The 13,662-nt window shown below is 42.5% G+C and overlaps 1 protein-coding gene across 1 annotated transcript in view; it reads right to left on the bottom strand.

Annotated features, from left to right (window-relative positions):
- Window positions 1-238: 238 nt before the first annotated feature.
- Window positions 239-13,662, bottom strand: part of si:ch211-1e14.1 (UPF0606 protein KIAA1549) — a 61,246-nt gene continuing 47,822 nt past the window's right edge. The window contains exons 14-21 of the mRNA XM_036126659.1: window positions 12,865-13,073; window positions 11,336-11,565; window positions 11,079-11,223; window positions 10,065-10,388; window positions 6,196-6,248; window positions 5,176-5,324; window positions 1,374-1,528; window positions 239-669 (exon numbers count right to left, since the gene is read on the bottom strand). Coding sequence (XP_035982552.1) covers window positions 472-669; window positions 1,374-1,528; window positions 5,176-5,324; window positions 6,196-6,248; window positions 10,065-10,388; window positions 11,079-11,223; window positions 11,336-11,565; window positions 12,865-13,073 — 1,463 coding nt within the window. The 3' untranslated portion in view covers window positions 239-471. The remainder of the gene's footprint in view (window positions 670-1,373; window positions 1,529-5,175; window positions 5,325-6,195; window positions 6,249-10,064; window positions 10,389-11,078; window positions 11,224-11,335; window positions 11,566-12,864; window positions 13,074-13,662) is intronic.

Genomic DNA, 13,662 nt, shown 5'->3' with positions numbered 1-13,662 from the left:
GGATGATTTTAACCTGTTTGGAGCAGAGATAAGTTTGGATAAATTTAAACCTCTGCACTTGATGTTATATCTTCTTCCCTGAACGGACCAACCGGTCATCCATGGCCGTGATGAGCGGACTGAGCTAAGCTCTGCATCCAGGGTAGTTGTGACGGAGAGATTTTAAAACACAAACACAGAATACCGAGTCTGGAGTAATACAGTGAAATCAAAAGTGTCCAGAAGGTGGCTCTTCAGTCAGAGCAGCCCGGCAGAAACGGTTCCTCTGAGTTCCTCTAACGGGACGTCGGTCGTCTGGTCCTCCGTTTCATCTTTCCTACAACGAGTCGGCGAAGCGCCTCCTCGGCTTAGCAGGACGACTCCTCTGCTGCGCGGCTCGCAGGAGCTTCCACGGGAAGCGTCGTGGTGGCGAGGCGAGGCGGAGGGAAACATTCAGTGAAGCGACTGGTTGAAGACGGGGAAGGCCGGGCTTCAGCTGTGGTAGCCGGACACGGCCGCCTGCTTCTGGGACAGACGCAGCAGCTCCTCTCTGATGGCCTTAATGAGGGAGGCCGAGGAGTGGGCGGGCGGAGACGCTGCCACGGGCTGCGGAGACACCAGATACGCCACGGCTGAAGTGTCCAGGTGGGCGGGAGGCGCCGTGGGCTCCCCGTTCCCACTCCTCTGCATCTGGAAGACACAGGAGGTTTTTAAACCTGTTTTATTTTTTACATCCACTGATAAAACCAGCCTGTCTACAGACGTATCTCAGCACATTAGAATAAGTGATCAGACGAGGCTCATTTATCAGATAAAAAGAACCGTTTGGGTTAAATCACTGAAATTTACGGACTCACTGCAATAAGGGAACTAAAAGTAAGTAAAACTTTCTTGAAATTAGTGTATTTTTCCTTGATTTGAGCAGCTAAATAAGATTATTTGCCAATGATATGAGTATTTTTACCCCAAAAATAAGATAATCAGACACCCTGAACGTGAAATAAGACGATGGAGATGAGTTGTTCTTATTTTAAGTCCAGAAATCTTATTCTATTGGCAGATAGTCTTATTTAGCTGCTCAAATAAAAAACAATACACTAATTTCAAGAAGATTTTACTCACTTTTAGTTCCTTTTTTGCAGTGATTGAGCATATTCAACTCTATTGAGATAACCTGGTGCAACCAGTGGCCGCGTTCTTCAGAGTCGGTAAAAGATTCAGGCTGGCTGAGAAGAAGAGAGCGATGCCTACAGAGAGAACCAGAAAGTCTGGAGCCTCGGAGACAAAACTCAGCAAAAGAGGTTTAATTCGAGGCTTTTTGCACACCACTGCTAGTTGAATCGGAGCAAAGAGGTTTCTGAGAATAGAAAAAGCCACACGAATGATTCACTTACTGCGTCTTTCTCCGCTTCCACCCTGGAGAAGTGGTCGTTGTGGTGATGGTTCCAGCCCAGGCCGCCGTTCTGGCCAGGAGCCGCCCTGATGCCTGCTGGGTAACCGTTCATGCGGCTGGACAGGCCCACCTGGGTGAGGTGGTGGAGCTGGGCACCTTGGGACACACACGGCAGCAGCGTTATTTCACCGGACACTCGATCCTCCGCGTTCCCCTGCAGCAGCCGTTTGATGCAATCAACAAAGTCTAAAAAGCTCTCAGCTGGCAGAGCGCTCCCCTCAATATGCTAAGAGCCAAAAGCCATTTGGATTATCCTGAGTCACGTGGTGCTGGTGGAACAAAGTCCAGCTCCTTGAATAATTTAGGAGCGAGGCGAGGCTCTTCCAGCTTGGTGGGCTCGTCTGACTGCATCGATGCTGGATTAATGAAACGGGACGAGATCGGAAAGAGCAGCGACCCTCTACCAGGTGTTCAGAGACATTATTCCAGCCTAAACTATTTAAATGATTAAAACAAACTCACTGCTGAATTAAAACCATTAAATGCTGCGTTTATTTGAAGGAATCAAAATATGGTGTTGAGAAATATCTTAACGAGAACCGCAGGTGGCACAACCAGGTGGGAGGAGGATGTTTGGACCCGTCCAGGGGGCCCAGACTGCAAAAACAGAACTAGAAATAAGTAAAATGTTCTTAAAATGAGTGTATTTGTCCTTGATTTGAGCAGGTAAATAAGATGATTTACCAATGGAATAAGATTTTTGGACTTAAAACAGGAACAATTCATCTCCATCATCTTATTTCAAGTGCCGTATATCCAATTATCTTATTTTAGGGGTCAAAATACTAATTCCATTGGCAGATGAACTTATTTACCTGCTCAAATCAAGCATAAATACGCCAACTTTAAGAATATTTTACTTAGTTTTAGATCCGTTTTTGCAGTGCAGAGTCAGGTCATCTCTGACGCTCTGGCCACAGGATTCAGCTCTGGGGATTTTGTTTCTGCTGAAGCATTTCGGTGCCGGCGACCCGTCTTCGGCTTTCAGAGGCCAATCAGATGTTTGTTGAAATTGTTCTGGTAATTTAGAGAGTTGTTTTAGCGACCGCTGGCAGAGGAACCGGCCCTCAGCATCACAGATCTTCCACCGTGCTTAACGGCGGCCATGAGGTGCTTCTCCAGACCCGCCTGGAGTCTGTGCTGCCGTTCTCCTGTCCGCTGGCACGTTTTGATCTCCTTACCCATCATGCTCTCTGTGGCTGGAGGTAGGTAAACGCCTCTTTATCACATATTTATACTCCCACCAGGGAAGCGAGAAGCCATGAATTACTAACAAGAAGCTCCTGTAAACTGCAGTCAACCCAACAAAGTTGTAAAATAAGAAAATGCTTCTGTTAGCTGCAATACATTGCAAAAAGGGAACTAAAAGTAGGTAAAATCCTCCTGAAATTAGTGTATTTTTCATTGATTTGAGATGGTAAATCAGACCATTTGCCAATGAAATAAGATTTTTACACTTAAAATCAGAACAATTCATCTCCATCATCTTATTTCAGGTGCAGGATGTCTAATTATCTTATTTTAGAGGTAGGAATTCTCATTCCATTTGCAAATAGTCTTATTTAGCTGCTCAAATCAAGGAAAAATATACATATTTTAAGAAAATTTTACTTATTTTTAGTTCCCTTTTTGCAGTGTAATCATTTTACCAGATGGGAGGTTGGTTAAAAGCGGTTACACAATAGTTTAGTTGGTAGCACTGGTGCCTTGCAGCAAGAAGGTCCTGAGTTTAAATCCCGGCCTGGGCTCTTTCTGTTCTTTGAGTCTGCATGTTCTCCCTGTGCATGCACAGGTTCTCTCTGGGTACTCCGGCCTCCTCCCACAGTCCAAAAACTAGGGCTGGGCGATAAGGCTTAAAAATAAGATCTCTGATTCCATTTTACTAAATCCGATTAAATTTTTTTTTCTCTCCTTTTCGTTTTACAAAGATAAATGAAAGAAATTGTTTTAAAAACTTGCTTTTATTTCAAGCATTTCATCTCTGAGTTGACCTGGATTTAAAGTGTGACTAAATCCAGCTGGGATAACAAGATGGCCGCCCTGCTGTTGTAAACAATGAAAATATGATAATGTTTGCTGCTGGTGGCGTTAATAATGAGCCGAAAACAGGCTTCACTTCACTGGTGGAACTTCAAACTAACTTAAAAACAGATAAATAAATAACCGTACCGTCACCGTTCAAAAATAGATAAAACCACATCAATTTCAAAAACAAAATCCAGCATACATACTAAACATACATCCAGCATTGCTGCTGTTCTCCTCATGGAAGCCCAATGAGTTCATTGGAAAAATAAAATCCAGATTTTACAAAAATGAAATCTTAAAAAACTGTACATTTGAATTAATCGATTAAATTGATTTATCACCCAGCCCTACCAAAAACATGATTGTTGGGTCGATAGGTCTCTCTAAATTGCCCGTAGCTGTGAGTGTGTTGCCTTAAATTAAATGTCTGGATGCATCTCAATAATCCAGGTGGGGCTAAAAACACTCAAATTAAATGTTGGACACGCTGCAGCAGTAAAAGGTGAATTTATCTAACAGGTTTTTCTGCATCTTTACCAGATGCGGTTGGCACTAGCTGTGTTTCCATCTGATTCTCACATGAATTTTGAGCAAACTTTTAAAATACCACAGACGTGTTTCCATTTCCTGGTTTGTAGCGAATTAACCGGGAGACGCACAGCGTAACCTCGTCATACCTGGACTGTAACAAACAGGAAGTAGATCCTGCTAACGAGCACAGACCACAGGTCAGTTTTTGTAACGTATGACACCTAGAAATGCTCGCGTCTCTTCCTGGGTTCACACGTACCTGCTGTTGCTTCCAGACCTGTTTTTATGGGAATATCCAGAAACAGTGGATCAGTCGTGTGAGGCGAATCTCCTCTTTAGTGCATTTACTGTTTTTTCTAAATGGTCAAAAACCACCTCAAGCGAGTGTAATATTTATTTATTTATCTTCATAGTAGGTACACCTGGTCTGGCGTTCTGTTAACTGTGACATCATCCAGAGAAGACGGCTCACCCGCTACTACCATCTAATGTAGAACAGATTACTAGATCAATGTGTGCTTCTGTGCTTTTTTGTTTCTCTTGTTGTGTCTCTGTTCTGTCTTCTGTAACCCCAGTCGGTCGAGGCAGATGACCGTTCATACTGAGCCCGGTTCTGCCGGAGGTTTTCCTTCCCGTTAATGGGGAGTTTTTCTTCCCACTGTCGCTTCATGCTTGCTCAGTATGAGGGATTGCAGCAAAGCCATGTACAATGCAGACGACTCTTCCTGTGGCTCTACGGTTCTTCAGGAGTGAATGCTGCTTGTCGGGACTTTGATGCAATCAACTGGTTCCCTTATATAGGAAATTTTTGACCAATCTGTATAATCTGACCCAATCTGTATAATATGATTGAACTTGACTTTGTAAAGTGCCTTGAGATGACATGTTTCATGATTTGGCGCTATATAAATAAAATTGAATTGAATTGAATAATTTTTTTGCAAAATTTAGTGAGTTAATTCAAATTGTGCAGTTTCCATCAACCCCTTCATATGCGATACGTCAAAATGTGCATTAACAACGCTGACGGAAATGTACGACAAACTGGCGATAAAAACAGGAAAAAGATTCCTTCTTTGTGAAAAGGGAAACATTTTGCAGTAGACAAAGGCCAGAGGAGCCGACCTCATCAGTAATTTATGCCTGCAGGCGCGTAGGTGTTGTTCCCAGACGTTCCCCCGTACCTGTGGTTCCCCCGACCGGCCGTGGCCTGGCAGACGAGGGCAGCTCCTTAGCGTAGAGGCCCCTGCCGGAGTACAAGCTGTCTGGCTGGAGAGGCTCGCTGTGGCCGGCTGCGTCTCCTGCTGGCAGGTAGCTGGAGCCAAGGCCCTGCCTGAAACACAGAAAATCCTTTAGTTTGGGTAATAACAGACTTACTGCAGCCTCGCTGTTATTAAGCCATCTATTTCCTGTGCGTGAACGCAGTAGATGCTCTAAACCACACGTGTCAAACCCAAGGCCCGCGGGCCAAGTCCAGCCCGTCAAGGCAATTTATCTGGCCCTCAAGAACAAAAAAAAAAGGCATATCATGTCATAAAGTAGAGGGATATATAATTTTAAATTGTATAAGGTGGCCGAATCTGTGCCTCCTGTAGCGAAAGTAAAAAAAATGTTTACTGTGCAGTAACAGCATCCTGCTACAAGATGTCAGTTTTCCCACAACACAATAAAACAACCCAGAAATGTCCAAATAGAGAAAAACCGATGCAGAACGATGAGTTTAAAGTGTAATCGCCCCAATATCAACTTTTTTTCTAGATAAACTGTATAAACTGGACCTAAGGGTTCTACTTCGATGTTACGGTGCATTTATTTAAATTTCTATGTGAACTGAAATAATGAAATCAAAAGTATCATCTATACAGGAGCAACCGGCCCTTTTAATGACTTCATGATGCCAAAGTGGCCCCATGTAGAAATGAGTTTGACAGCCCTGCTCTAAACTATAAACCTGACTGTGCAGGGGTAGAACAGGAAACCAGAATCTGGCCTTTTTCACACGCTGATGACCTCTGCTTAGACCTGATCCATTAAACCTATAAATCACAGAATCCTCTTCTTTATTTATTCATGCGGAGCCAGCTCTAGATGGAAACAATCAAACAGGTTAAGCGGTGAGATCTCACCGGACGTTAAAATAGGGCTGCACCAAACCTCTCTAACATGGCACTGATTTAGTTGTAAAGCGCTGGGATCCGGCTCACCTTGGTGTCAGGCCTTGGACTGCAGCGGAGGGCAGGCCGAGCTCCGTGAATCTCTGGAGCAGACAAACAGAAAACGCGTTAATCCAGAGTAGATTACATCTCAAGCACATTTTAAAACCACCTGAAATGGCTTTCTGTCGTCTGTAACGATGCAGAAAACCCGAATAAGGCGATGAACCCAGAGAAAATGTCTTTAGCCAAATATTTTTACCGAGCTTTGCTGAAGTCACTTGTGGATCCTGCAAAAGCCGAACAAGAAAGCGACTTTCGTGGCTCCTTGGTAAATTAATCTCTAATCTGTGGTGTTTAACAACTATAAAAAGCTTCACATTTAGGAAACGTGTTAAATGTGTTGTGTAACCAATCCGAAACTTAAGAACGCCTCACAACGATGCCAGTGTTGTAGTCAAGTCACTATGCCTCGAGTCCGAGTCCAGGTTCGAGTCTCCAGTGCTCAAGTCCGAGTCAAGTCCAAGTCATTAAAAAAAAATCTGAGTCGAGTCCGAGTCGAGTCACTATTGATCAAGTCAAGTCCAAGTTCCGCACTAAAGTAAAAATAGCCTACATGTTTTTAAACTAAAAAAAACACCCACACTCCACCACATTGCACTAATAATTTAGATATTAAAATCATACACCAAATAATATTCTAATGACATATTAAAATTATAGCCTAATGATATAAAAAAATTATCTGAATCTGAATTAGAATGATCTGAATGTAGGAGTCCGAGTCCAAGTTCGAGTCATCAGTGCTCAAGTCCAAGTCAAGTCACGAGTCTCTAAATTTAGCTAATGATTCGGACTCGAGTTCGAGTCTCGGACTCGAGTACTACAACACTGAACGAAGCTCACGCTTCTCCTTTACATTTTGTCCCGTTAAAACCACAAACTTTATTGTATTTTATTAAAATCTAATGCAAAGCAAAGCATAATCATGAAGTAGAAGATGTGCAGAGGATGTCGGGTCCCATGTATAGATGGGGACTTGGAACGCTACACCAGAGCAGAGCAGAGGGCTGCGTCAGGAAGGGCATCCAGTGTAAAAGTTTGGCTCAATTGACCAATAAGTCAATAAGCTGACTGGCTGTGACCAAAAGAAGATTTATGTATTAGTGGAAATGTGGCTTGATTAGCTTTGTTTGCCTTAAATAAAGGAAATCTTAATTTGTTTTTTTGATTTAAAACAGGTTATTTTTCTTCTGATATTTAAATTTGATGAAATCTGCCAGGAGGCCTTCAGGCGCCGATCTGAGCGTGAAACCAGCGTCTCCATCCAGAAACTACAGCTGTAACGCTCAGCATGTGCTCTGTGAGGGATTTATCAGCGCTTCAGTTTCCAGTAGCCACTTACCACCCCCCCCCCACCCGTCTTCTAGTCGTCTGCTCGTGTAACTAAAGTTGCCAATTAAAGCTTTCATCTCATTCTATTGACGCTCTCTAACCCTGAATAACACTTCAAAGCAGGATATATACACCACAGATAACTTCTACTTTGACTCTTCCATCAACAACATTAATCATTAGGAACACGTAGGGTTGTATCAGTAATTAATGGGGGAACCCTTCATTTCACACAACGTTTCCTTTACTTTCCCTAATTTTTATAAGCCGCCGACACAGACAGGCAGAAATGGAGGTCAAGCACCTAAAGACTGTAATGCTGCGGGGTCTTAGAGGTGAACCGTCTTTAGCTGATATGGGATGTAATCTCAGAGCTCTCTGGGAGCAACAGATGGAGGAACAATTAACTAATTAGTTTGCTGAGAAGAAACGACTGAAGCTGAAGCTGCAGGACTTGCAGAAAGGGAGAGTTAGATAGACGCTTCTGATCGTCTCTCCACGACTGCTGCCGGGATTAAATACCGTTATAGGAACCAAAGGGAATGTTTTATATTTAGTTTGTTTTGGTGGCACAGGTGTTCAGATTTCCCTTCACCTCAGGTGATTCCCAGGGGGGGGTGGTCCCATGTTATTAGGGGCGGACCCAACAGGTAGGGTGAGAGGCTTTTCTGAAAACTTTCTGCTGAGCGTCATTCACAGTCAGCCTTAGACTCCGTTTTTCTTTATCATCGTCATTCTAGGTCATTATTTTTGATGACATCTTTGGATGTGCTCCGGCACGGCGATCTGGACCCGGACCACATCTTCTTCTTAGAGCTCTATGAGTTCTTTGATGCAGAAAAGCCAGACAGAACCGCGCAGCAGGGCATGAGAAACTGGACGACTGTGTCAGGATTACTTCTTGCAGCTCCCTGAGAATCCTGCAGCCTGCTTATGTTTTACTCCTTTAGTATTGTTCAACCTTAGATCCTTAATTCTGTCATTATTTTAGTTTTTTTGTTCAGTATTTATGTATTCTGGTATCTGTTAGATTCAGTTCCTGTTTATCAGCACTTTGAATCGTCTTGTTAAGGAAAAGGGCTTCATAAATAAACTTGCCTTGTCTAGTTAGCTTCTGTTCTTTATAATTTCAGTAGTTGTGTTAGATCTTTATTTTCTGCTCGCTCCTCCTGCCCGTCGGTAAGTTTTGCTTTTATTTTCAATAAACCACCATTCTCCTCTCCACGGCGCTCACTACTACTTGTCTGCACTCCGGTCCACTATCCCCAAACATAAAGTCGACAGATTGTGGAATTTAGTAATTTATGGATTTAATCAACAAGTCAGGATTTTTTTCAACAAGTCTGAGTGTAATCTTTACATCGACGTTCACCATGAAGGAGCAGCAAGACTGTATTGGTTGCTGCTGCACCGTGTCTGTGTTAAAATGAGCCAAGTGCAGCACAGCTTACCGCCATTTATAACCTGTAATTAATAGGAAATGTGCGCAAATGTGCTAAACGAGTTCACGCTTAAAAACAGCCAAAAGAATAAAAAGTCCTGGGATGTGTTTGGGTTTGAAGGACCTTTAAAAGCAAACTTCTAAGTAGCTACACTTCTAAAATCCCAGAAAGAAATCAAGTGATAAAAGTGAAATAATAGAAATGTAACAGATTAAAAGATAACATAGAAATTAAAATATAAATTTAATACAAATAACTTGTAAATAAAATAATAGTAGACACAGTTAATAATAAAAAAGTCAAACTAAAAGTGCAACTAAACTACAGGATAAGACTGAATTTATAACAAATAGCAATAATCACTGAATTTTGTTCCATTATTGTTTCAAGCAAAGACAACGTTTATGTAAATGGAAATTTGAAAAAAATGCTATCCAGAAATTAAACTTTGAAAAACGTCCTAATCAAAAAGAGGTTTTGACAGTAATTTTGCTCTTCTCTCAGATTTTATATTTAAAAAAATTTAAAACTTTTTCATATAAGTTTAATATTACTTTTTTTCAGATTAAATTTTATAAATTGCATTCTTCTAAAATTGCATTTTACAGATCACTTTCTCTTCCCTTATTGCGTTGATGAAAATTGACCAATAAAAACGCTGCTAACGTCCCTGCTGACCAATAGAAATGCTTCTTCGCTCCTCTCTCCAGAGGAAAGCCAGCCCCCAGAAGTGAAGAGAATATGATGTGGAAAACGCAATTTTAAAAGAATGCAATTCGTAAAACTCAATCTGAAACACAGACATTTGAAGAAAAAATATATAAAATATGAAAAAAAAAATAGAATAAAATCTGAGAACACAGCTAAATTACTCTCAAAAGCTTTTTGATTAAGACATTACTCAAAGTTTAATTTCTGGATTTCATTTTTTTTTCTTCAAATTTTCATTTACAAAACATTTGGTTGCAACAACAATTGAAGAAAATTCACTCCGTATAAAAGTAAAGCAGTCAATGTAGCATGAACAGAAGTTTTATTAATCTTCTGTTAAAATAATAAAATAATTAACAGCTGAATACTTACGCCAGGAAAAGGGCAGAGAGCCTGGTAGGAGGGGCCCCAGGCTCTGGGGCCCCGGCCTGGAGGGCTGGTGCCCTGGGGGCTGCTGTTGACCCCGGGCAGAGTGATCCCTGCTGTGCTGCTCTGAGACGTGGGCGACACCAGAGCGAAGGCATCGTCCAGCAGGGAGTGCATCTGCTGCCGCGCCTCCTCAATGGAGGGCTGCGGAGGCATGTAGGGCGGAGGGGGAGGGGCGTGGCCCGGAGGAGAGGAAGCTGGGCCCAGGAAGACGTCATCTGTGGGGGAGGGGCTCCTCTGAGGGGACCCGGGGCCTTGGTCAGGGTCCGACTGGATTCAAACACATGTGTTAGAGTCAGGGCTGGGTATCCATTCAAATTTAAAGAATCGATTCGATTTCGATTCTCAAGATTTGAAATCGATTCTTTTCGATTCGATCTCAAATTGGATTGCCGGTATTAAAGACATTTTTTTGTTGTTTACTGAATTTCATGTAGTTATGCAACATATTGATACTGGTATCACATAAACATTTAACTGCAAATTAATAAATAAAGACAGTGCTTTCACAAACACGCTGTGGGGCAGGAGGAGACAGATCCAGGACAGAGAACAGAGACACAAGAGACATCGACAGCTGCCATTTCTTTTAAATTCAGTTAAAAAATACTTTATTAAACCAAAAGGGAAAACAAATTTGGACATTAACCTGGTGCATTATTAAAAATATGACCTCCGACCACTAGGTGGAGCTTGGTGCTTTGTTTTGTTTTTGTCTTGCCGAGTTCTCAGAGCAAAGAAGAACTAATGAACACGGTTGTTAAGCTAAAGTCTCCGTGGACTCATGTCCATGCATGTAATCCCGGCTCACACTGTGAATTTTTTTTTTTTTTTTTTGAATCGATCTTTGGTGATATGAATCAATTTTTAGGAATGAATATGATTGGAGAATCATTTTTTAACACAACCCTGATCAGAGTGCTAGACTTTAATATAAAATGAGTGAATGTTATCACTCACCACGTAGGCCACGTTGTTGACCCCAGGACACTTTCTGTACACGGCGTCGCTGTCTTCAGTGATCAGGTGGTCTTTATCTGCTTCTATCAAGCCTCCATTCAGCTGCTCCTTCAGTCTTTGCTTTGGAGAGCGCCGCCCCCGACCGCTGCGGAGCCAACAGAGAGGTGTCCAAATGTTGTGGCGTGCTTTCATTTAGCGTCAGGAAACTCTAACGTCTCCAGGAATGTTCACACACAATCCAACATATGAGCTCACACCTTTTCTTGGACTCCATAAAGATGGAGGGGACGTGATTGTCCGGATCCAGGATCTTATCGATCTGAGTCTGCGCCTTCTGGTAGATGCGGTCCTGCTCCTTTGGATCGCCGAGGCTGCCGATCATGTCGTCCATCGCAGGGAAGTCATAGTGGCCTTTCCTCTTGGCGCGCAGACGGATCTTATTACGGTGGTGTTCAATCTCTGACTTGTGCCTCAATGCTGCCTGGATCTGACGGCAACATTTGGAAACACACAGAAAACTTTCAGTTTCTTGGTTTTCAGCATTCTTTAAACAGGAAAATATGAAGAGTTTTGTATTTAAATGAAACTTTGTCCCATTATTCTGTGCTAAGCAGCTCAAATTCATATATATATATATATATATATATATATATATATATATATATATATATATATATATATATATATATATATATATATATATATATATATATAATTATTTTTTTTAAAAAAAGTTTAATAATAATAAGTATCAATCACAGTGGATGCTGTGCTTTCAGGATTATGTGCAGCGCTGCTTTTTCTCTGCTCAGCGTTTTGCATGTAAGTTAAGAAATGTGGACCTCATCTGTTCAGAGGACCTTCTTCCACATCTTAGCTGTCTCCTGTACCAGGGCGTCTGATGGATTTCTTTAAACAAAGGATTTCTACAGATACAGATTCTTCAATATGGGCCAGATTTATGAAAAAGCACCACCCTGTGCAGCCCTCTGCAGCTCCTCCACTATTACCATAGCTGCTTCATGGCTGCTTCTGTGATTTATGATCAGTCTAATTACAGAACTGTGGCAAAAAAATTACATCAAAACGCCAAAAACATCCAGCCAAGATTTTCCCATTTGATATCTGTTATGTGCAGATATTCCCCCTAACTTAGTAAACGCTTTATAGTGACTTTTCAGACGCGACGAACAGATCCAGTCAGCGGGAAAATCACAGACGTCTGGCCGACAACACGCAGCAGCAGCGGGGGCTAAAACGCCGCAGTCTTCCCAGAGACGCCAGCCTGTCAGCGGGTCTCTGCCGTCCCGACATGTCAGAGCAGAATTAAAACGGGCTCATAATCCTGATGAACTGACAGCACAGAGGAAGCTTGGAGGTGTACGTTTCCGCCGTAAAACAACTTTTGTCATAAATTAAGGTAAAAATTGACAGGTTTGTAAACAGTTTCTCTTGCTGCACACAACCCCGCCCCTTCAGCAAAGCAGAGAAGTACTGGGAGAAGTAGCAAAGCCACAGGAAAGTGAAATTAGCCGGGTAAATGTTTATGGAAACACTGCCCGGGATTAGAAAAGCCCCAGGCTGTTGAGTGGCAATGGGAAAGAGGCTATTAAGGCACTCTAAGGAACCTTGGAGGTGTTCACAGAGGAGCTGCATTTATACTGCGATAGAAGACCTGGAATACTCCTGAAGAACAGAGGAACTGGTTCTTCCTACTGGAGGCGACAAGAAGAAAGCCTTTTCTACCCAGGAGACATTTCACAAGAACTCAGGTGCAAGAAGTCACCTCTTTGTTCATGTGGTTTGTGTCAGAAGGTTTGCTGCTGATGGGTGGACTGTGCAGCGGTGGCACAGGCATGGGCTGCATGGCGATGAGCTGGACCTTGTTGGGGAGTCTACGGCTGGCGTCCGCGGAGCGAGACATGCGATCGACGTGTTCGAAGATGGAGGCGGAGGACAGCTGCTCGTTTGCAGCACCATTTATAGGCGGTGGACCTGAAGAGGAGAAACATAAAAGGAGGAAAACGTGATTCCTGCAAAGCCCAAGGATGCCGACTGCTATTGCAAACCTATAAATGTGGATTTAAATTAGGGAACAGAGGCGTCACACAGAGACACGACCGTTCTCAGACTGCTCAAACTTTACGTAAAGCATGATTTTCTGAAGTGAACGCAGGAGAAACGGCACCAGTGGATTTCAACCTATAAACTTCATTCAGACTACAGCTTTAACCTTTTTCCTGGTGAGGTCTACAGCTTCTATAGACAGCGATGGATGGTGGGAACGAGCACAAAAACAACTAAAGACAGAAACCGCTGCTGCAGGTCAAGCCTGAGATCTACGGGGGAAACGGAGAGAAAGCGGACAAACTCTTACCGATTCTATTCTTCCCTGTAAACCATCATGGAAAAGAAAAAAAAGAGAGTCTTAGTGAGATGAAATAAAGCTAAAGATTGCTTTTGTGCATTGATTAAAATAAAAAAAAAAAGCATAGAAATGTCCGGCGTGACCCGCAGCATCCCCACAAGAGGCTAAGAGACTGAAAAAAAGTAGGTTTTCAGAGGTAATTGTCTCTAATTTACT

This window comes from Fundulus heteroclitus, chromosome 2, assembly GCF_011125445.2.
Source record: "Fundulus heteroclitus isolate FHET01 chromosome 2, MU-UCD_Fhet_4.1, whole genome shotgun sequence".
NCBI classification, from domain to species: domain Eukaryota; kingdom Metazoa; phylum Chordata; class Actinopteri; order Cyprinodontiformes; family Fundulidae; genus Fundulus; species Fundulus heteroclitus.
Note: the sequence above shows the minus strand (reverse complement) of the source record. Positions and strands in the feature narration are given on the sequence as shown.